The 22,583-nt window shown below is 41.8% G+C and overlaps 1 protein-coding gene across 13 annotated transcripts in view; it reads right to left on the bottom strand.

Annotated features, from left to right (window-relative positions):
• Positions 1 to 22,583, bottom strand: part of CDC14B (cell division cycle 14B) — a 1,298,523-nt gene that overhangs the window by 886,899 nt on the left and 389,041 nt on the right. For all 13 annotated transcript variants that reach the window (XR_011280342.1, XR_011280341.1, XM_069625680.1 and 10 more), the window contains exon 2: positions 6,388 to 6,478. Coding sequence is in view for 9 of the 13 variants with exons in the window: in XM_069625680.1 (XP_069481781.1) it covers positions 6,388 to 6,478 (91 nt within the window). In the remaining 4 variants the exon portion in view is untranslated. The remainder of the gene's footprint in view (positions 1 to 6,387; positions 6,479 to 22,583) is intronic.

Raw genomic sequence — 22,583 nt, 5'->3', positions numbered from 1 at the left:
CCCCACCACCGTGCACTGCTAAGACTAACACCCGGGACATCAAAGATGACATCACAAATGTCATTGATGACATCACTGATGAAATACATTTTGATGAAGTCCCTACAAGGAGTTGTGTTTATATTGTTGGTAACAAGATGTCAGGGGTGATCGGGAGACCTATCATGCACTACTTAATTTATTAAAGAATGTACTCATCTAAAATCATTGTATTGTAGTGTTGTTAATACAGAAATCTAATCATATAGCATGCGCCATAGAAGTACACTATTCATAATCTTGTAATTTTGGATAATACAATAATGAGTGCTACCTTACCAGAGTTTTGAGTAATGTTAAACATGTAATAACTAGCTAACAATTCAAGACTTACAACACTTGTGCTGGTACAAACAATACATATGAAGAACCACAATGCATATAAATGAGAGGCACATACAGTAAGGAAGAAAGAAACAAACAGCATCATCAACATCATCAGAAAATGTTAATGACATTAAAGTTTATCTTCATGTATACAAATGAATTGTGTGTTTGAGGCTGCTCATTTTCCCATGTATGTGCATGATGAGCTGAGACCAAACCCAAAGGAAAGTACTTAAAGAACAGATCACAAGGTCAACGTCTAGATATATAGCATCTTTTTCAATTTTAATATTCTGACTGTCAGTGAACAAAACCACCTGGCCTATTTAGGTCAGTGAACAAAAACAAGTGGCCCAGATATGTGATGTTATCAGTGAGGTCATCAATGACATTTGGGTGGCTTAGCTTACAATAATATTTACTTTGTGTTTGACTTAAAAGGCCTTTAATAAATGTATATGTATTTTTAATATATACACCTGACAGGGTAATTTGTAGTGTTGTTTACTGTGTGTGCTCATTGTGGGCTTTCAATAACCCTCACCCCTCCTTAGACCTAGTCTTGACCACCGCCAATGCTACCTTGATTGGTCTGGCTTGTCCAGAAGGTTACCCTGTTCCAAGAAACTAGGCTGGCCTTCTGAACCTCTGCCCACCAGGTCAGAGTTCAGAAATCCATCTTACCAGTGCCCATCATTAAAGTCCAGAAGGCCGGAAAGTTAGTAACAAACAAATACATATATAACCATGCTATAGTTTCGCTAGCATGGAGAAATAAACAATTAAAAAACAAAAATGCAGAAAATATTTCATCAAGGTTCTCAAACACAATACAATGATAACATAAGATGAATTAAACAGAGGGAGATACAAAAGCAGAATCAAAACACCTGGCACCCTTCCTCCATCATTCCAATAAAATATCTTCCAATTTCAAAGCTTTGACGAATCTTGTTACATCAGTTACGATTGAGGTCATCCTCCCAGCAAGACAGGATGATCAAATTTGATGGTCAACATCAACTGAGGGGAGATCCAAAAAGTTCTTAAATTTGCATAGCGCATATTTCTCAATTCCTTACAATGAATCAGCCAATGTTTAACAGTCATGGGGCCTAGGTTACAGAATCGACAAAGATCAATAGCAGCGTCAATCCTGCCATAACAAGCCAGTACTTGTTTTGAGGCTAGCAAGTTGCAACGGAATCACAGAAAAGTTAAACGTACCGATCTGGATGGATACTCTGGAAAGGGGCCAAAACCCCAATTTGTGTTCACTCTGAAAGTGCACCAATCAAGAATAAGAATGTAAAGAGCCCCGTGTATTGATCCAATCAAACTTATTTAAAATCAATGCAACTCTCCCGGGAGCTTGAATCAGTTCTTCTATTGAGTTCCCGATACAGAGATACATAAGAGCTGAATATCTTCGATTCTCGAGCAGCCCTGGGCCAGATAGATCCAATTATAGTCCATATACAAAGTTTTTTACAGGACATAAAATCTTTCTCAACAATGATAGAATCCTCCATTGTGCTCTTGCTTTAAGTGAAACTATTCCCATATCGTAGCTCATCGCATGCATGGGAAAAGAGGAGAGTGTTTTTAAAGTCAGTTTCCATAGTTTTCCTTCCAGACAGGGAAAAAAGTCCAGTATCTTCAAAGGGTAGGTCTCTCATAATATCAAATTGCTGGCTGCTGGGAAAATTTACCAAATTTGGGATCCACTCTCGCCAATTTATTCGCCATATTAGCTGCATGGGTTTTAAACCATTGGTAAATGTTCGCCCTGGAAGGGCATGCATTTATCACAAAACCTAAATATGACATTGCTTGCACCCTAGAAATGGTGGCCTTTCCAATAAACCAACAAAATTTACTCCTTTTTCTAGATTTAGTGAGATACATCATTTCTGTCTTCTCTGGGTTGACCCTCAGACAGACCATCCAAAAATTGCACAAATGTGTTGATCAGTTTCTGAAGGCCAACTGCCGTAAAATCAAACAAGAGGTAATCGTCGGCATATGCCAGCCATCTGAATTGCAAATCCCTTATCTTTGGTGATACCACGGCTGCATGCGACAGATGTTGCTCAATGTCAGCGAGATAGAAGCTAAACAGGAGGGGGGTTAAAAACCCCCTGCCCGGCACCCCTCAACACCTTAGTTTTTCTATATCGGTCCATGATTCAAGTGCACTGGCATGCAAGTATCAGTGTGCAATGCTATTAACTTCAACAGACCGGGTGGAATGCCCCAGGCATGCAGCTTGCTCCATAGCTTCCCCCCATCGACTGTGTCAAATGTGGTTGTTAGGTCCAGTGAAGCCACTAATATACCTTTGTAAGTTCCACTCCAAGCCATTTGTTGTAAGCGGTTCATTCCTAAACCATGCAATGCTGTACCCATATTCCAGCGGAAGCCAGTTTGCCATTTCTCTATCCTTCCCGTCGACTCTTCCCATGACTCTAGATGAGACAGCAAGACGGCCGCAAACGCCTTGCTGTCTGCATCCAGAATCAAAATTGGTCTGCAACTCAACGTGCTTGAACAATTTCGTTTTTAATAAATTGGGATAACATATGCAATCGACCAGGTAGCAGGATATAATCCTGCTTTTCAAAATGGTCCCAAAAAGGGATGATAAAACTTCGGCCCAACTCACCAAATCCCCTTTAAACAAATAGATAATCCATTGGGTCCAGGAGTTCTGGATACACAGATTTCATGCAGGACCTCAAACAATCTCAAAACTGAAATCCTCTTTCGAGAGTTCCATTAATGGCAAATCTTCTGCCTCCATTTTTTTCTGAGCTACTAGATCAGCGTTATAGGCGCGAGTGTGGCCTGTTTTTTCTGCCCTGGGGCATTTTCTATTATCCTCACAACCATAACAGAGTTTAAATCATTAACCAGCGTAAGGAGCTCACCCCACCCGCAGGACGTCCAAGTTGCCCATTCTTTGCAGCCTGGGAAAAAACATGATCACCCTCAAAAGACGGCCAATTTATCAACCACGTCTCCGGTCATGCAATTATATTACATTACATTACAGCGCTGTGATAGCAAGTCTGGGCGCTACCAACAAATACCATAAATAAATACTTGTTTGCAACTTAACCGCCACTTCCCGGGAGGAGAGGAGAGCCCCCATACCCTCATGTATTCAAAAGAGAGCCAAATCAATGATACGCGTTTATCCTTAGGGTTTATGCTCCCATGTTTGGTTCCCAATCGTCGCATTTAGCGACCAGGACCAGTCATTTTGTTATTCTGAATGTGCAATTTCTTTTTTCAAGAGCAGGATTACAGACTGAGATGAATGGTCCTTTGCTAGACTTGACCCCCCAGTATTTTAGGGGACTCCCCCCTCATATTAACATCAAAACCATACTCTTGTTATCTCTCTTTTGCAGGATAGCATCCAAAATAAACCTTGAATCCAACAACTATAGCACGTTCAGTGCAAGTACGATCAACAAAATCAACACTCTGGGTGTCTGCCGTTGAGATTCCTGCCAAGCTAAGAATTTACGAAAAGAGATTCAGTATTGTTGATCGTCTCGGGTTACTGATTGATTCTCTGGGAGAACACTTTCTATAAACAATACGTAGGAACATCCCTTTGTGATAACAGCTGTCTTATTACTCATTTATTGCCGAAGGTTAACTGAGGCAGCATTCGCAACTTGGTTTTTTATGCCTTCCATTGATCTCGGCCCATGTGGTTTGTTTTCCCCGATAAGGCCTTATTATTAAGAGGACCTACTTTAGTCTTCATCAGTCTGTCAATTGTTCTTCTGCATTCTGGGATTAAAATGCTTAGATGGGGGGGGGGGGATGACTGATTATACCCATCTTTCTTCTCCCTCAGAGACCTCCTTTGGCCTGGGATCAGTAGATCCCATCCCACTCAGACCCACACTCAATGTATTCAAACTCTTATGGAGTGAGGGAACAAAAAGAGCAAGCTCCCCTTGTTTCACTGATGAGGTGCTTCTCCCCAGCCCTATACTTTCGCCTCCACTCACCATTGCACTTTTACCCATTCCCACCCCCGAGTAGATATCATCTCTACCTCTAACCACTTTCTTAAAAAAACATTTTGCCTTTACAAAATGTTACTGTTCTGGACGTGAATACCGGTAAAGGAGTATTTCTTACTTTCACCATTTCCCCCGGGCAACTTGTGATCAGGGTCGAGGGTGCGGTGGGCCCCAAAGAGGCCTTGCTCTTAACTTTGTCAATCATTGCTTACCTCATGCACCCTTCAATACTTACCATTTTGGATAGTAGAGATTCTAAAATAAGTTATTTTTAACCTCCACTTTTAAGCTCTCTTACAAAGATACCATAATACACAAAACCTGGTTAATATCTACCAGCGTTTCATCAGTGGGAGCTTTCCAACGAAAAGGAGTTCTGGGGGGTGCATAACTATGTATGCCTTAGTGATTCCAGGAAGGGGGGGGTCAGGGGCGGTGTGCCAACTGAGGAGTCCACTTCAATAATAGATTCCAATCCAATTTCTCTGTATGGGGCAATGAATTTAAAGTGCTTCCATCCATCACGGAACCTGCCCCCAGGAGGGATTGCACTGGGGAAACTCTGCCGTCTTATTTCCCTCGATCAAGCCGGGTCGGAGTTCATCCCGTTTGTGGTGTTTTTTTTTCTGAAAAATAAGAAGTAATTTTTCTACTAGATTTCGGTCGCATAGATGACACTTGCGACCCCCACCTTGTTGCCCTCTGTTATTAAATCATTCATAGCAGACCAACCTGTCACTCCTTCCCCCCTGCGGGATACTCATAACTAGCCCTGCGCTGCTTACTGGAGAGGGAGGGAATGGTAAGTTTATATCATTAAGCATCCGTGATGTCGGGCAAACTGTTTTTCCTGCTGCGTAAATCGTACATTTCTCGCCCAACTTAACAGGAGAGTGAATAAGGAGCTCAAAAAGGTACTTTAGGCCCACAATCACCCCCTACTTAATTTCAGACCATTTCAGATAGTGAGCTCACCGCAGAAAATGAATTGCAGTGTAAAGTTATTACCTCACCTACGGAATGCGGGAGTGCCTCCGCTTTAGCAACACGGCCACTCCCCGGCTTTAGGCCTCGTGCTACACACTTCCTGCCGGCAGATCCCAGAGGGGGATTGTAACCATAAAACAGCCCCTTGAGCAGGAAGATGCTGGATGCTTTCGGCCTCATGCAGCAAACCCGCCTCCAACAGGCTAAAAGAAAGAATCTCCCAACGCCTGCAACATGTAACGTGTATCATCAAGTCACACCACTGATCACTGCCGACTAGCTAGCTGGCCGCTTCCGACAATCTGGAAAAAACAGTTGCATTGCTGTGTTCTTACAAAAACAAATCAGATCACCAACACACGCACAAAGTGACAAGAAAATATATCCTGGGGTCTGCAGTGCATGGGTGGTTAAAACGTGCCAAGCAAGAGTTATTCAGCCAAGCTGCAACTGACGGGTCTATGTGTGTTTCTTGATCCTTTGACAAGCCAACCGCCATGGGTCAAAAATTCAAGTTGCAATCTACTAGCCAGCCATGAAAATATAATTGCCACCTCCCTTCTATACATACACACAGCACACGATTTCCTACTCGCCAAGTGTCAAATATCACACACTAGTGGCAAGTGCAAATTCTGCACCCTACAAACACCACTGGCTTACTCAGTTGCCCAAGACCGTACATGGTGTCCAATGGGATATCACTTCATACATTCATTAGTAAGCAAATATGGATGTGCATACAAAGGTTTTCATGTGATTCTGTTACGTTTGTCGAGTTCGCTCCAATCACAAACAGTAACTTTAGAGGCTGCCAAGTATCATACATTCTCAACACTTGTACCCTTATTACATAAAGCATTCATATGCCTTTGGAGTCAGCATCACTTGAGGGTCTATCCAAAACATGACCCCTAATGCCAATATAGAGTTGCATTAAATGTATTTAATGCAATTTGAGTGCAAAGAAACAAAGATATATACTCACTTCTCATATACAAGTTCCTCATCAGTGCAGAAATAGTGCGTATTTGTGGTGGTCTTTGGTTTGTGGGAGAAGATGGCAAAATATAGGCGATCTGCAAGACATTTAAAACAAGTACATTTTAACAAAAAAAATAAAATGCCAAGCAAAAAGAAAACCACATATGGAGGTGTTTAGAGTTCTTAACCATAAGAAACAAGACTCGAATTTTACAAATTGAATACAATTGTGATCTGTTTATAATTTGTCATTTTTAAAAGCCATATCAAATTCAACCAAAGAAAATAATGTACAGCAATATTATAATATTAGGCGAAGAGTGCAAGAACGTGGGTAACTGGGTAGCATAGGGTGCTGAACAGCCACATTCGAGTTTGTGGTCACCCTATGAGGATCCACATGGCAGATCCTCCTCAGTTAGCCATTTCCCTATTAAATACTGACCAACAGCTATGTTTGATCTCAGGTTCTATACTGGACATTAAATAAATACAAACGCAATGTAGTTGTTCATTTTTGTTGGTAAACAATCATGCCTGCTCATGGCTGCATTATCACCGTCATCATGGGAGATTGACCTTCAGTATCCTTAATAATGTTAGATCATACAAACATTTATGTCGCCCTCACAATTACGGCAGTCGAAAATGCAGACTTATTTTACCCCCCCTTACACCACATATAAATGTGGGGGGTATAGAATATAATAATATGGTAGAGTGCGGGGGTCTCCCCTGCATATATGTGTGTGTAAAGGGGTTAAAAAAAAGTCGGTATTTTCGGCCGTCGCAATAAATCACATAGATCCATGAAATCAAGTTGTGATCCGAACATGTAAAGCTGAAACTAGACGGCTGGAAGGTTTTGAATTAATCAACATCTTTTTGGGCAACCCTGCAAATCGCTTTTCAGCCTGCCTCCCCATTATAAATGGGGAAAGACCACATTCAAATCAAGACTTGATCCGACCACCAAAAGGCGCAGTCCAGTCTGAACTGCTAGAAAACATCCCATCGGCAGGAAACCAAAAACAGCACCAGACATGCATCAGCCATATTGGGCATTGTCAGCAAGATGTAGCTTGGGTCTCTAGATTCATTCATAACCTGCCACTCATCAACCTCCAGTTTTGCACTGTACGCCAGCATGCCACATGGTGCCAACCAATGATTTAGTGGCTTTACAGACCATTGCAATTTCTCTTTTGCTAAGTATGCAGGCTAAACAGATAAACTTAGAAATGTGTTACGATCAAGGATGCAGACTAATGGAGTGCATGATGTTTGGCATTGGCTTCTGAGGCATGTCCGTACTTTGCGCTAGGGGTCTACTTTCTTATATGCACAACTTGCAAAGAACTAACTGATTCCAAAGTTAATTTTGTTTATGTTTCGGGTCCGATTCTTTAATTAATGGTTTTGTTTTTTTTTGAAACGCCAATGTTGTTAAGACTGTTTCACAGTGCTTTGGGGAGAGGTTGGCCTAGAAAGTTTGAATCAAGTTCAATATGAGTGGAGTGTTTAGGACCAATTCAGATCAAAAGCGTGATGGAGCAGGAAAGCTCTACAGACAGTTGCATAATTTAAATTCAGTTAGGAGGTGAAAGGCTACGGGGAGAGGGTTACACAGCTTTAAGTATTTGGTGATTACAGTCCTTCCTCTGAAAACGTTTACATCTCAGGGGAAGAGAAACCACTGGTTTTGGAAAATCAACAATAGGCGTCTGCTCAGTCTTTATGGCACCATCTGGTTTTGCAGGTAGGCAAGTTCTGGAATGTCAAGACATTTTCCGCAGACTATGGTAATGGTGGTCTAAGTAGGCTTCTGATATCAGCAGGGAAGGTTTCCATAGATCCCAAATCTTGTAGTGGTAGCGGTGATAGATCAATGAAGGCCAAGACAGGAAGGAAAATGAAAGAATACAGGTTCACGTTTTATTACAGCAGAGCAGTTCAACAAGTCCAAATGTTCCAGTGCGATAAGGAAGCAGTTGGAGATGAATCTTGGGGAAAAGGAGTAGATTGGAGCTGTGTACAACTGTTTAAAATAAGACTTCAGCGGCATAAACATAATTTTCTGGACTATGTAAAGCAGTTTTAGGGGGGTAACTATTATTTTGATGAACCAAATTCATCAAATAAGGAAGAACAGCAGCTTTATTAATTTTGTCCCCGTCATGGTCTGCAAGTACTTTTCTACCAAGGGAGTTCCTTTATCAGTGTAGATCGTGATGCCCAATTACCAAGGTAGCTTCTATGAGAAAAGCCCCATAATGTCCCACAAGTTAGACTTGTCCCAGGGAACATTCTCTTCAGCTAAATCCACATCCTATTTGAATTTTTTACATCGGTCACTCACGGATGAAGGTTTTGGGCAGGGTGTCTTAGAAACATCATCATCTCATCGGCGTATAGAGCAATAAGGGTCATCTTAGTGTTTATTTGAATTTGTCTGCAAGTGTCTGCTTAATGAAAAAAAGTCTTATGGCGGCTCTATTGCCAATTAAATTGTGGCATAGGGCATCCCTGTCTTTTGCTAGGTGTCAAAGGAAGGTGGCGAGGCTCTGTTAGTCAGGATTAAAAGTAGAATAGCTTGACAGTTGAAAGACAGAGTCTAGACCAGCCCTCACAAACACAGCAAATATGAAGAGCCCATAGACTATTGATTCTTTTGGGCCATCGGGTCAATGTTGGGCATTAACAGAAATAATCCCTTTTTAATTTCAGTGGCTACACCCAGGACAATCGTAACTTGATCCTGCTTAATCAAAGGGCAGTAGCAGGTGCCAAGTCAGTACTGGAACGAATATTTTGTTGCCTGTGTTTCAGGGATTGTAGTGGGGGCAAAGGGAGGTAGCAAAGGCACCTCGGAGCAGGCACGTTAGGATTTCAGAGGAGCCCCTGCAGCCTCTTGGGTGGATGCCAATAAAATGGCAACCTGAGGTGACTTCATACATTCTAAGCAAGTATTGGGCTACAATTGTGAGGTCAGCCTTACAAACTTCATCTAAGAATCAATCTGTAACTTGTTTTTGGAAGAACCTAAGCTTGGATCTTCTCCAACCGATTTAAATCACAGATTTAGGAGCATTCATAGATATGCCAATTGTGAGGCTTTGAGTTGTTCTTGCAGGGATAGATCAACTGTAGACACAGATCCAAGGTAAACATTTCGATTGATGTGTGCTGCTCACCAATCCTTGCAGTGCACCTGTGATGATTTCTATGTGCAGAGGGAAAGTAGTGAGTTCAAAGTAGCCTATGACCTCTTGATCCAGAAAATCAATGTACGGAAACGGGAAAGCAGAACGCAGGGACGTCTTCTCCAACCGAGCTTTCTGAACAGTTTATCATGGACAGCTTTCTACCTGCTTCTTCCATTGATCTGTGGTGTGCTCAGTTTTCTGTATATATGGAGCCCACAACATTTTCAAATGCTCCAATTTCGATGCCCACCTTGAAGTTCAGATGCGAGTGGATGATGGTGTGCAGAAAGTGGTAGAGCATGGAATAGGTTGTGTATTATACGTATGATACAATTGGTTCTCTGTGAGCAGAACATGTACAAACAAGAGAGTCGCAGCAGTGCCCATTTCTCAGTACCACAATATTGAGGGCTACTTGATGTACAAGCGAGCACTTAAAATTATATAAACTACACATTTTCTTTTTAATTACACTCTTTAAAAACTCCCATACAAATAGGGAAAGAGTTTTTGGCAAGTGGCATTTTAGTTTTTGTAATTTGTTTCTGTCAAGAAGAAATTAGAGTTTGGGGTGGGTTTCATATTTATTTGGCAAACACAAATATACAGATGTTAATCTATATGCTTTCCGATCAACCATTCTTAGAGCTGGTGTTGGTTTCCCAAATCTATGCAATCAGATTATCCCTCAATTCACCTAGATTAGAAGTGGTCATGCAATTAAGCAAAACTCTCAAGGGAGAGGGGATAAACAAAAGAATGCAGGGCGACATAGCGTTAATTGCAGCGTACGTGGGTGGACTCTATGCGAGGGCTTAGGGCCGTTACCAACAGAAGGCACCCACAAATACGGCAATTAACAACCATTAGCACCCTGGCATATTCTGTGAGGGCAAAAAGCATTGGTTGTCGCAAAAGAAAGGGGTGTTCCCTCTGAAAGGAAACAGATTGTTTGAAGATGGCCACAATGCAAGAGCGAGGATGGCTCAAGAACAAATCCCTTCTCCTTTTCCACAGAGTCAGGAGGCAGCCCTGAAGGTGAGGAAGAAATCTGTGCCTGGGAGCTGTGGTCAATCAGTTGAGAGCCAGGTGTGTGCAGCAGTGAGAGATAGGCAACTACGAGAGGTAGACGGCAGCAGGCAATAGGTGCAGGGAGACAGAGGCCAATTTGCAGTGGAGCAGCATAGAGCTTCTGAGGGAAGGCATGCGTTCACCGTGAAAGTAGGTTCACCATTGCTGGAAGCCAATTGGTTGGTTAGCCAGCGCTGGATACTATTACTTTAAATACAAAAAAAAAATATCCACTCAGGCGTGTCCAATATACTTCATAGCTCAGAGACTGTGTAAGAATTTATGTGCAGTTACAGGAAAGTAAGTGGTGTAAGGGTGCAGAAGTAAGACTCTGACACAGAGGCATCATTGTGTTTGCTGTGACCTTTTCTTCAAGAGCAAAAAGGAAAAGAAAACCTTACTTTGCCCTAACTCTTAAGAGGGGTTTCCCTGCCTCAACTAAATATCGCGTCAGAATGCCAAAGGGAAAATTCCCAATGTTCGGTGTCAAAATCCTAATGCTGTCCCTTAAACACTAAGCTAACTAAATCAACAGGAGAGGTCTTCTTGGTCCAGAGGAATGACTCCCTTCCCGTGGGCAAAAGGCAGTTCTGGTCTTGGTAAGAAATGTGATTGGGTCCTTGAGTTCCCAAACCGTGGTTGGCAACCCTGGCTTCCTCTAGCCAGAGCCTTCACTGAAGAACAGCCTGGATGCTCTTCCCAAGCTGTAGTGGGTCCCTGACCCATGGGTGCAGACCCAGTTCCCTCTCTCACCAAGTACTATGGCAAAGAAGAGTGCCTGGATGTCTTTCCAAGCTGTAGTGGGTCCTTGAGCATTGGTTGCAGACCTGGTTCCCCCTCACCTGCGACGAAGAAGAGCTTCTTGGATGTGATTTCCAAGCTGTATTGGGTCATGCCAACTTGGTTCACTAACCTGCCAAGTACTGTGTGGACTTTCCTCTACCATCCAGTTCTCTTTGTGGGTGCGAGTCTCAGAACCGCAGTACCGGCTTTAGTTTTCCCTTCTGTAGGCTCGGTTTACTCTCCTGTCAAGCCTTAGTATAAGTCCATGTACGTTCTCGCTTTCGTCCCACTGTGTTAGGGTCCCAGACCCTCTTTTCCCAGCCTTGCAACCACCTCCTTGAGTTTTCAGAACCCTTTCGGTTACCAGTGTACCATTTGGTATGGCTTGCACGATCGCTGGATACCTCGAGGCAGATTGGATCGTTCATGGCACTCCAGTAGCTTTCTAGAGCTTCCTTTTCCCTGTGGCAGCTCCGAAGGCTTCTTTCCTTCAGGGAGAGTGTTTCTACACTCTTGCGGTCCCTAGATCTCTGGGGCATCTGGAGTTTTGGGCCACGTGGTCCCCACGTCCTGGACCGGCTCCCGACCCTCTATCCTTCCTCTAGGTATCCCAGTCAGAACACGCCTGCAAATCTGACTTGTTCTGGCTCTTGCGGTTCCTCCGGGGAGGGCTTGACGCCTTGTCAAGTCCTTCTTTGGTTTTTATCCTGTTTCACCCCATCAGTGTTTGTGAACCACCGACTGTTGAAAGTGGTTCCAATGGTTACTGTGTATGTCTCTGCATTCCCGCCTTGTCTCAGTACTAAGCAAGTGTTGATGTAGCAACTTCCTAAGACATCTACTCATCTCATTACTTTCTATTTGGTCTTCCATAGAAAAGGACAGAGTATGAGGGTGGTTTGAAGAGGAAGGAGGTGAAGGTAAGGGGTGCCAGGGTCATGTGCTTGGTGGGGGTACTGCGTTCTCCAGACATGGTCGTCACTGGTCCCAAAGGGGATGTCCCTCCCATGAGATCCAACCACTGAGTAGCATCCCCAGGGAGACCATCGGGTAGCAGCCTCACCACCCTGGCCTCTGGGAGGAGGCTCCCCCTTTCGGAAGCAGAGACGACATGGGATTTGTAACAGTGGTGTTAAGCAAATCCGAAGTCTATAAGCGGAAGGAACTTAGCTGCAACTCTTACAGGTAGAGTCAATTACAGGACCCAAAGTCAACCAGGGTCTTGTATTAACAAGTTTATCAAATGGACTCCTGCAGAAAACTAAGACCCTGTATCTGCTCAACAACAGGTTTATCACATTTTTAAAAAAAAGAGCACCTAAAGTACAACAGGTCGGACTGGCTGAGAAGAACATTGGTCTGACTGTGTGGTCTCCCAATGCGATGTATAGTTATGTTATTGGGATTTATGCCTCAGGCTGCTGTCAATTGCAGGAGTTCAAGTTGCTATGGCAAATCTAAAAGATGGGAGCGGGTTAGCGGGGAGAGAGGGAAACTGCAAGATAGCTTTGTTGATGCATGCAGTTCCAAGGTACCTGGGTAATGCGTGGGTATCTATTTCTAGGTAGTGTGCATGGATATATATGTCCAGATAAGAGCCTTGTGAGCCTTGTGTGCACATGGTATGTACGATTGTTGTACAGGTATAAAGTTGTTAGATCTCTGTAGGGACACATCCTAAAAAGCTGTGTGCAGTTGGGCATCAACACGACGGGTCTGCGTACAATGTGTTTGGCCGTTAAAAGGAGTGTTCGTGTTGGGGCAAACAACTCAAAATGTGGGCAAACAATCTAGATGCGAAGGAGCAAAATACAGTGGAGCAACAATTAAAGTAGAGCAAACAATTCCCACAGTGCTAAGGTGCAAAATAGAGTGGGGCCACAATTAAAGCAGGGAAAACAATCCATACAATAGGACAAAATAATTCAGTGTGGCAAACATTTTATTAGGGCAAAATATACCACACACTGCATCCAGTGGCCGCCCGGAGCACTAAAAGCAGTTCATCACGAAAGAAAAAGCAGGAGCCAACAGGGGCATTCCTGTCTCATTCCTACACCACGGTCCCAGGCAACCTGCCTTCCATGTACGATAGGTATCTGTTTAACTCCCTCCATAAATGCCTCCACCAGTGGCATCCTCTACCAAAAGAAAACAGATGGTTAAAGAACAGTCCAGAATCCAGAAGGTACAGAAAATAAATACACATTTCGCAATACACTTTGTATGGTTGATGGTGTGCCACCCAATCCAAATATCGAACCTCCTCCATTTGCTGAGGTTACATGATAGCGTAAGATGCCTGTGAGCCTCATTTGTTAAGGACTTCAATCAGGCGACACACATCTTGGTCTCGGCCTACTATGCAGCGCACATCTTTTTATATTATATAGATTCAATATTGAGATGGTACACCACTCCTATCACAACCCCTTTTCAAATACCCCGGGTCACAATGGAACATAAACCAGGCAGGTTGGCAAAATACAATATTTATTTATTTTAAAATTCAAAAGAAATAATACACTTTTTAATATGGGGCAGCAATCACCAATGGGGTGATAACTACAATGGGAAGGTGAGCAATGCACAGGGTTTAACCTTCTAGTGGAACATAGACGCAGCACAGCGGAATAGGAGCACTTTTTGATTTAGGAAAGAGAGCACCAAAATTAGAAATTCCCCCTGCAATGTTCCCTCAACCCACAAATAATCAATTGAGTGGATAAACAGAAGCAGCAGGTAATCAGGAATAAGAAACAAATGGAATCCAAATCTGACCTCCCCCCACCCAAATAAGAGAAAAACTGATTTTAAACCCCTAGCAATGTTATCAAATGACACTCGGAAATGTACAAATAATGAATGTGTGTTAAAAACCTTGAAGCAAATATAATTCCTCACTACAATGCAAAGACACTAACAATCACAAAGAATGCATTACCAAAAGCAAACAGTTTGAAAATGAGTGGAAAGTTTAAAACAGATTGCAGCAAAATGACATTGGAAATTTAGCAATTTTTTTTCAATTCCCGCCTGAAATTACCCAAACGGTCTTTATTTAAAAAGGGTGAAATACACTGATTTGAAGTGCTGAGGGAAAGCGGTATATCCCAGGGATATTCCAGAAGCGAAACTAGGTCTCTAGCTGGTAAACTGGAGGAGCTATGGACCACAAAGAATTATATGAACGACAGAATGTGGTGAAAAGGAAATTCTTCCAAATGGACTGGGCGAATATCATAGAGGTCAATGCTAAATACAAATCTTATATTGATCACTATTATTTTTTTCATAAACAATCACCTAGAATAAATTACTTATTGATCTTTCCTTGTCCTAAAGCAAGATATTTGTACTTGAGATTTAACCTAAATCTTATACATACACATACGGGAGAAAAAGAAGCCTCTAATCTTGGAAAAGGAATGCGTTGTAGATTTTGTCTTAACAAAGATAGTCCTGAGTCGCTCACACATCTGGTTATATATTGCAGTCAATTTGAGAACATTAGAAGCTATCACTTGGGTAAATTCTATAACAGTGATTTGGCTTTATCGAGAGAGAGGTTATGGTCCCAATGCATGTGGGGGAAATCACAGATGACGATACTGGCACTAATACGATTCCTTGTTGTTCTGGAGGAAAAACTAAAGTGTAATTATATCAGTGTATAAGGTTTACAAGAAAAATGAAATTAAATCACTAACTAATTCATGATGATTAATTTTATGCGATCTGCAGCTTTAACTGATTTGAAATTGTTTGTAGAATATGATGTTCATTTTTTACAACATTTTTATGAGTTTTAAAGATAAATATATATGTTTATACTGATGATTAAAGAATGGAACAAATATTTGTAAAGGTGCATTGTACCAAAAACAAATTAAATACAACATTTTTTTAAAAACTGGAGGAGCTATACAAGTTATAAAAGGTGAGTAAAATGAAGCTGCAAAATAGGAAAGGAAATCAGTTGTGACAAGAACAGTTTTACTTTAAACTAGAGTACTCAGGCTAGCCCACCAAAGAGGGACACAGTAAGTTCCAGGGTTGATATGTGATTTCAACCCTGTCACCCTGGCGGAAACCAGTCCGATCACTCGAAATAGGACTAATGGTTTACGATTACACAAGACAAAATTACTAAAGAGATGGCGCTAGCACTAGAAACCAAGGGCATGGTTGCAAGAATGATTCTGACAGTTTTAACAAGTTAGCAGGGTAGGGATACGATGACTTAGAGAGTGAGATAAGGCCAAAAGGCTAGACAAGGTATACTATGGGGTGGTGATTGATACTCTCAGTCCACTTTTTAGTTTTGGGATTTTTGGACCGTCAACGGTTCTGGTCACTAGACGGCAGCGCACCTGGCAAACAGCTGGGTAGTTCTTTTCAACGGATGGCATGGGACTGGAATGGCAATTCTGGTCACTGGATACTAAAGGTCAGCTGGATGGCAGCGGGCATGCGGTTAAGGGGCAGCAAGCCAGGCTGGTTCAGGATGTTTCAAAAAAATAAATAAATTTAAAAAAAAAACCCACAGCTTTCCCCTTTTTAATGGGAGATTAGCGGGTTTTCAGAATTGAGGCCTTGCTGGGAATAGGATCATCACTGCTTGGGTTTTGCAGTGGGCTATGGAGTAGGGTCAGCAATGCTTTGGCCTTTTAGTTGGAATCTGGATGATGAATGGAACAGGACGCCGGCGCAGGAAAATCAGGAAGAGGTTGTCTGGAGTCTTGTCAGGGACTCTTTATATAGAACATGGTGACATCATAGACTATATGGCGGGGCCGGCTTAGCTAAGCCAGCCTCTTAACGACTGGATTGGACAATCAATGTCGGTTGCCTCCCCTGGGATGTGACTCAGTTCAGGAGGTTGCATTTTATGGATGTAAAAAGACTTCCCACAGACCTTTTTGCCAAACATCTGTCATACCAGAATTTACACATTTGTACAGTTGTGACCTTAATAAATGACATAATCAGGTTACATATTTTATGTAGAGCACAGCTGTCCAATCCTGCAATCTGTGAGACATTTTGTCATTTTATACTTTTTTGGTCATTTTCAATGGGATTTCTATTACTCAAAATTCTATAACTTTATACATGGGTGTGGATGATCATAAGGGACGTATGTACAAAACTTTGCACTTACAACATGGATGCTTTTCTTGTAATCCACAATACTTTGCCATTTCTGTCCCCAAAGTGTCCGTGAATTCTACAATGTCTTCAATGAAAGCCCATAAAAATCATTTCCAAACTATAACAGGTTCACATTTTTACTAATTCTTGCTGCAGAGATACAAAGTCTTTAAAGTTTATTTATAAAATAGTCTTTGGAAGCAAATGGCCGTCCTTTGTCACGGGACCATTTTTTTTCTTTCTTCAGCTGCCACCAACTGTCACTTCAGCACTGTGTGGGGTGGGAGTTCCCAGTTTGATTAAAGGTTTTATGGCCCCCTCCACTTCACAGGTTAGTGTCCCAGGACTTCTATTGTCCCAGCCTGGAGCACAGACGAATGTCTGACGAGCGTGTGAACTTTTTGTCTTGAGCCATTCAACCTTTTTTAAAGCTAGCAATTATCACTTTCGTGTCCTGCAAGTTTATGGTGTGGCTCCCTTCCTAGGGGGAAGCTTTTACTCTGCCAGACGGAATAACCTGTTTTTGACAGCTTGCAAATCCAGCCAAGGCGGTTTAAAACCTTTATTTTCTGATATTTGGTCCTGAATTAAAACAAACTTGTGGAATAAATAGCCCATGTATGTATTTTCACCAGCCACAAAGCCCCTTCACATTGCTATATAATGGCAGGCTTTCCTTCAACAGATGTGGTGAAAACTGTTAGCATTTTCTTTCAAATTCGATTTTGCCATCTGACTTCCCAATATTGCCTTGCACCCATAGTTATTTTCTTCTAGGCAGTAGTTTATTTGAAGCACAGATGCATTGAAACCGACATGGCTCAGATAGCTGGAGTCTTTTTTTGAACTACTGAGCTTTGATACATTTGTAAAGAAATAAACGCGTTATGCAAGTAAAAGTGAAGCTCCTTGTTGATTTCTCTCAGAGTTGGGTTGACATGGCCTGTCATTCAGAAATCATGCCTGGTTTTGCTGAGGCACAATGAGATACTTGGCATGGCAAGGTCTTATTAATCACAGTGATTTAAGGAAGAACAGATGGAAATAGCGTCAGCAGCATTATTTTAAAGGTTAAAGGGTTCCTTTATAATGGAGATCTTGGGCTTTCAGCAAAGCAGTGCTGCCTTTTCACTCCATTTCTTTTGAACAGGTAAGAACACACTGGCACGCTCCCTTAGTTTGTTCCCTTGTTCCATCCTGCCCAATGTATGCTTGGCAAGAAGGTACAGCCATTTTTTTGTTACTGCAAAACGCAGTTTTGAGGCCATGGCGCTCACAAATGCTGTCCCTGCGCAAATGCAGCTTGGTGATGTAGGGAACTACTGTTGAGTGGGTCAATATATCCCACACCTTGAGGATCCTTGATGCAGTTGCAAAGGTCTGAATTACCTGACCTAAGGAGCCATACTGCCAAGCACATAGTATGTGGGCCTGGATTTCCCATCAACTGTCCAATCCTACGAGTAGGTTGTGTGAAATCCGATGGGGGCAACACCAACAAACTGGGTTTTGGGGGAACCACACCCCCCCCATGCCCAAGCAGGGTAATCAACATCTTAAAGATTTGGCCATTGTTGCAGATAGCATCTTACATTCAGGACTACTCTGGCATCTTCCAAAGAGGAGACAAGTGGACTCACGGGCAGGTATGGTGAGCAGTTTCCAAGAGCAGCAAGCCATTATTACTCTGGTCCAAAGGAAGTGGTTCCAAGGGTCGGTGCTGAAACACACCTGCTCTAGAGACACGGAGGAGGAGATGAAGTGCTGCTGAAGCTGGAGTTTTGTGCAAACTGCCTGGTGAAGGAAAGGACAGGTCTCGGACACATTAGGGTTGCCACTGCCCTAAATGACCTGTATTCCCGCCTTACTTTAACCAGACAGAGAACAAGCAGTTCCTGCCAAGTCAGAGAAATTGAGCACCTGGCGAGGCCTCACAGTGGTAGGTCTGTTACAGACAGAAGCAGAATACAGCTGGACACAAGTATGTTGGAAGGTTCTAGGTTCAGGCAGGGCCTCTTTACATCCAGTATTTAGTTTGCTGTCTTCTTCCATACTCTGACTCATCACAAGGTTCCTCAAAGTAACGTAGCAGGTCTTTCATATTGTTATTTGAGTCTGGTGCGGTGCAATGTTTATTTAATCTAAATTAAACAGTTTACTACATAAAATGTATTGCACATTACTTTTTCATTCCCATGTATGGTGAATCTGACAAAACTATCTTTTAAGCAAGCGTTCAAGTAAAATGGTGTTCCTTTTTGTGCTGCCATTTTACCTAAATAAGCCATACATTGCATTTTAATATGTACGAGAAAGAAACAACTTAAGGTAATATGCACTGTATTTTAAACATGTTGAATTACATGTGTAGCTAGGCCTACATTACTAAATATTGATTACATAAAATTACACCATATCATTGTTTTCTTTGTACAATGTGTGAAAAATGGTCCCATGCAGTTGAAATGCAGTCTGTGCATATTCAACTTAATTCCCAAGACAAAGTGTTCAGATGTTGGTTGTCTGGTAGAACAAATCCCATCATTAATCAGTAACTAATCCATTAGCTTAGATGTGTGTATTCAGAGCATATGTTGAATTTAAATACGAAAACAGGGCCTTTTGGATTCCAGAAAACCCAGTTTTTAGAGTTCGACAGTTTATGAGGGGCGATTGTTTAATAGGTTCTGGGTCCGTTTCTTAGTGAGACGATGCATCAAAAGACCAGATTGCCAGGCAGTCTTGGACCCGGTGACCTCAGGTAAAGCCATAACTCATTAGCCAGTGTGTTGTCTGCTTCGTGGCCTTGGATCTCAAGTACCTAGTGCAGCATCAAAGTAAATGATTAATTCCCATGGAAATAATACATGCACAGCCAATTTAAACACAAAGTAAAGAAATGATTTAACTGGCACCAAAATGTAATCACATTATCAGGCAGAACTCTGGAATGCTTGCTGGAGTTAAAAGACCTTGGTGAGTACAATTCATCTGATACAGTCAAAATCGTATGCATGACAACCATTACATGGTCTACACTAGGGGTATCATATAAATGAAATTACTTCAAGTTAGCTGTCCTTCCTTGTCACAGTTTTTGATACGGTAAGTTTTAGGGCGATCACAACAGGGTGAGGATGAACACCCCAGATGGAACTGGTATCGCATGCATGGTAAACCACGAATCAATATTGATGCAAGTAACGACTCTGTCACTTTATCATTTGATAGGGGCATGTTCCTCGTGTCCAGGTAATATTACTGCATGAAATTTGTCCTGGTAGTATGCAACTGTAACTGAGAAGAGATTTATGTATGGGGTAGAAATTCAAGACTACTTGTGCCCAATACTCAATCTTGTGTGTATATATACCTCCACATCCTTTCTGACAATGACCGACCTATGGTATGTAATAACCAATGTTGTATCTATATGACTAATATTAATGTTTTGGTTATGATATTCAATGCAGATGTTTATGTTGACAGAGTAATATCTGACTCAAACTGTATTGTGATATTAACAGCCTTGAGAACGACCAACTGGTCGAAACGCGTCGGTTGTGGATTTATTGGACATAATACAAAATCCAGATGTCCGTTTCCAAAGTCTGGTTTATTTGTTAAGACTTTAGAATTGGAGTCAGCGTATTATAATAGGGTATTCATGCAGATTAACAACACATTTCTATGTATGATTCCCTTGAGAGGCACAGGGGGGGGCCTCTGTTGTTGTTACTGCAGCAGTGGACATACGACGACATGCTTAAGCTAGCGCACCATTACCCGTTACACCTCCAATTTCCATGTTTTCCAAAACAGATCTGAATTCAGCGAAATGTTCCCCAGACACTAGCATGATGCATTAATCTGTGAAAATTATTAATTACATATTTCAATGACTTTACCTGTTACTGGAACATGAGAGGTCTACGGATTCAGGATTTTCTTGCAATTTCGCAAATATAGGCTTCAATAATGGCACAGTTCAATAACAAATTATAAGGAAAAATAGATTTTGGTCCAATTTGATCATAACGCCAGATGGAAGGAGAAAGTATTTAAGTCCAAACACACAGGAAATAAGGAGATGTCTTGGGAAATATGCAGATGATGTGAGCATGTCTCACGGGACAAGTGCAGAATGGGGGTCCAAACTTGAAATAGCTGATGGAAATCCCCCCAAAAAAGGCCTTTTCCAGAGGGAGTCTGATGCAGAAGCCTTACCCAAAACCGAAACACATTTCCCTGGAGGGATTTTGAAAGCAGGGGACAGACTGGGGGTGGAGCTGTTAATGTTCACACCTGTCCTGTGACAAACCAAATGTGAGTGCAATAAACCCCTGTGCATGCAGATATTTATCCCAAATTTAATTAATGCCCAGATAGCAATTTTACATTTTGGCAGGAATACTTTATCACCTATACCACCGAATAGGGACTAGGCTGGAAGGGACACTTTGTGGAAGAATATTTAAAACAGTATGCCCCAGAATGTATGATTTTGCACAGCATATAATATTCTCTGAAAGGAGCCAAATAAATGAATTACAGAGTTTTCACTGGGGCAATGTATGCCTGGATTTGTGACATGGTGTACAACTTGTTTCACAAATTTGCAGGAATTGTTAAGTGAAGCCATAGTCTACATAAAAAATAAATCCAGAGTAGAGCTATACTCCTTAAGGTGGAATAGGAATGAGTTTGTCCACTTTAGTCCCAAGAAAATCATGTCAAATTAAATACCAATGTCATTTCCCAAATCTCATTACGCAGAAAAAGGACGCTTGGCTTAAGTGGACCCGTAATGCCAAATGCAATGAAGTGCGGATTCCTTTGCTACTCAGATGTATACTCTAAGACCCTTTAAATAAATCAAGATCGTGTTCTCCAAAATAAAAGCTTCCATCCTGAACCCAAGCCTGTAAACAAAATAGGAGAACACCCCATACCCTGCATGTACCCAAAAGCTAGAGTCAAATTTCCACTAGAGCAGGTATTGAAATAGCTGGGAGCTATTTGTCCCCTGCTTCTAGCTTAGGAGAGCCTGGTTAGCTTGAAACCAACAGGTAGCAGGAGCTACATCTGGCTGAGAGGGCCAACTGGTGCCATACAAACGTGCATATGTGACACAGTCTTTGAATATTTGGGAATGCTAATAAAGAACAATTAGGACACATTCAGTACACTTTTAAACACAATCTGTACAAAGTTAAAAGGTGCCTCTTATGTGGAAGTTACATTTGCGATGCACTGGTTGTTCGCCCCTGTTCCCCAACAGTAGCTCTTAACAACTGGGTTATGCCTGACACCCGGGAACTGTTTTTTGGCTCCTGTAGCTGAATCTCAGACCCTGTATAATAAAAAGGTTTTATGTGAACCCTATGTTTGTATCCGATGGCCATACGTGTTGTTGATGTAAGAGAAAAGTGAAATGTATATATTACATTTCTGATGAGAATATTGAAATGTGACAATTACTAGTAGTGATAATTTGAATGTCCATATCAAAGAAGGTTGTATATTTAGTCTAGAATTCAGACTTCCTTTACACAAATGGGTGTTTGTGTGTATTGTGAATGTAATTATTAGCAAGATGGACACATTTTCTTCTGTAGACAAGCTGCCTGTATTTGTATGGAATATTGTAGGTGACTTCCCCAGCATCCAAAGTTATGGAACCACCTTTAATTATTTTGATGTACGATTTTATTTTTGGGTGGGATTGTCATGGCAAAGACTGTTAGATCAGCATATATTTCTCCATACAACGAATCTTCAAATTGATATATTTCATAAAGTCACCCACACACCCAATCCCAGGAGGGCACCTTTTCAAACACTGTGGGAACTGCGCAACAAGTTGAGGGTGCATCACATCAGCCTCTACTGGCATCATCCGGGGCTCGCCTTCATTTGTGAACTTCAAATTCACTCACAGAAAAGTATGTAGTTGCTGAGATATACAACGTTCCTCCATCCCTCC

The sequence above is a fragment of the Ambystoma mexicanum genome, chromosome 6p (assembly GCF_040938575.1).
Source record: "Ambystoma mexicanum isolate Mex_15411 chromosome 6p, UKY_AmexF1_1, whole genome shotgun sequence".
Taxonomy (NCBI): Eukaryota; Metazoa; Chordata; class Amphibia; order Caudata; family Ambystomatidae; genus Ambystoma; species Ambystoma mexicanum.
The sequence above is the reverse complement of the archived record's forward strand: the minus strand, read 5'-3'. Positions and strand labels throughout refer to the sequence as shown.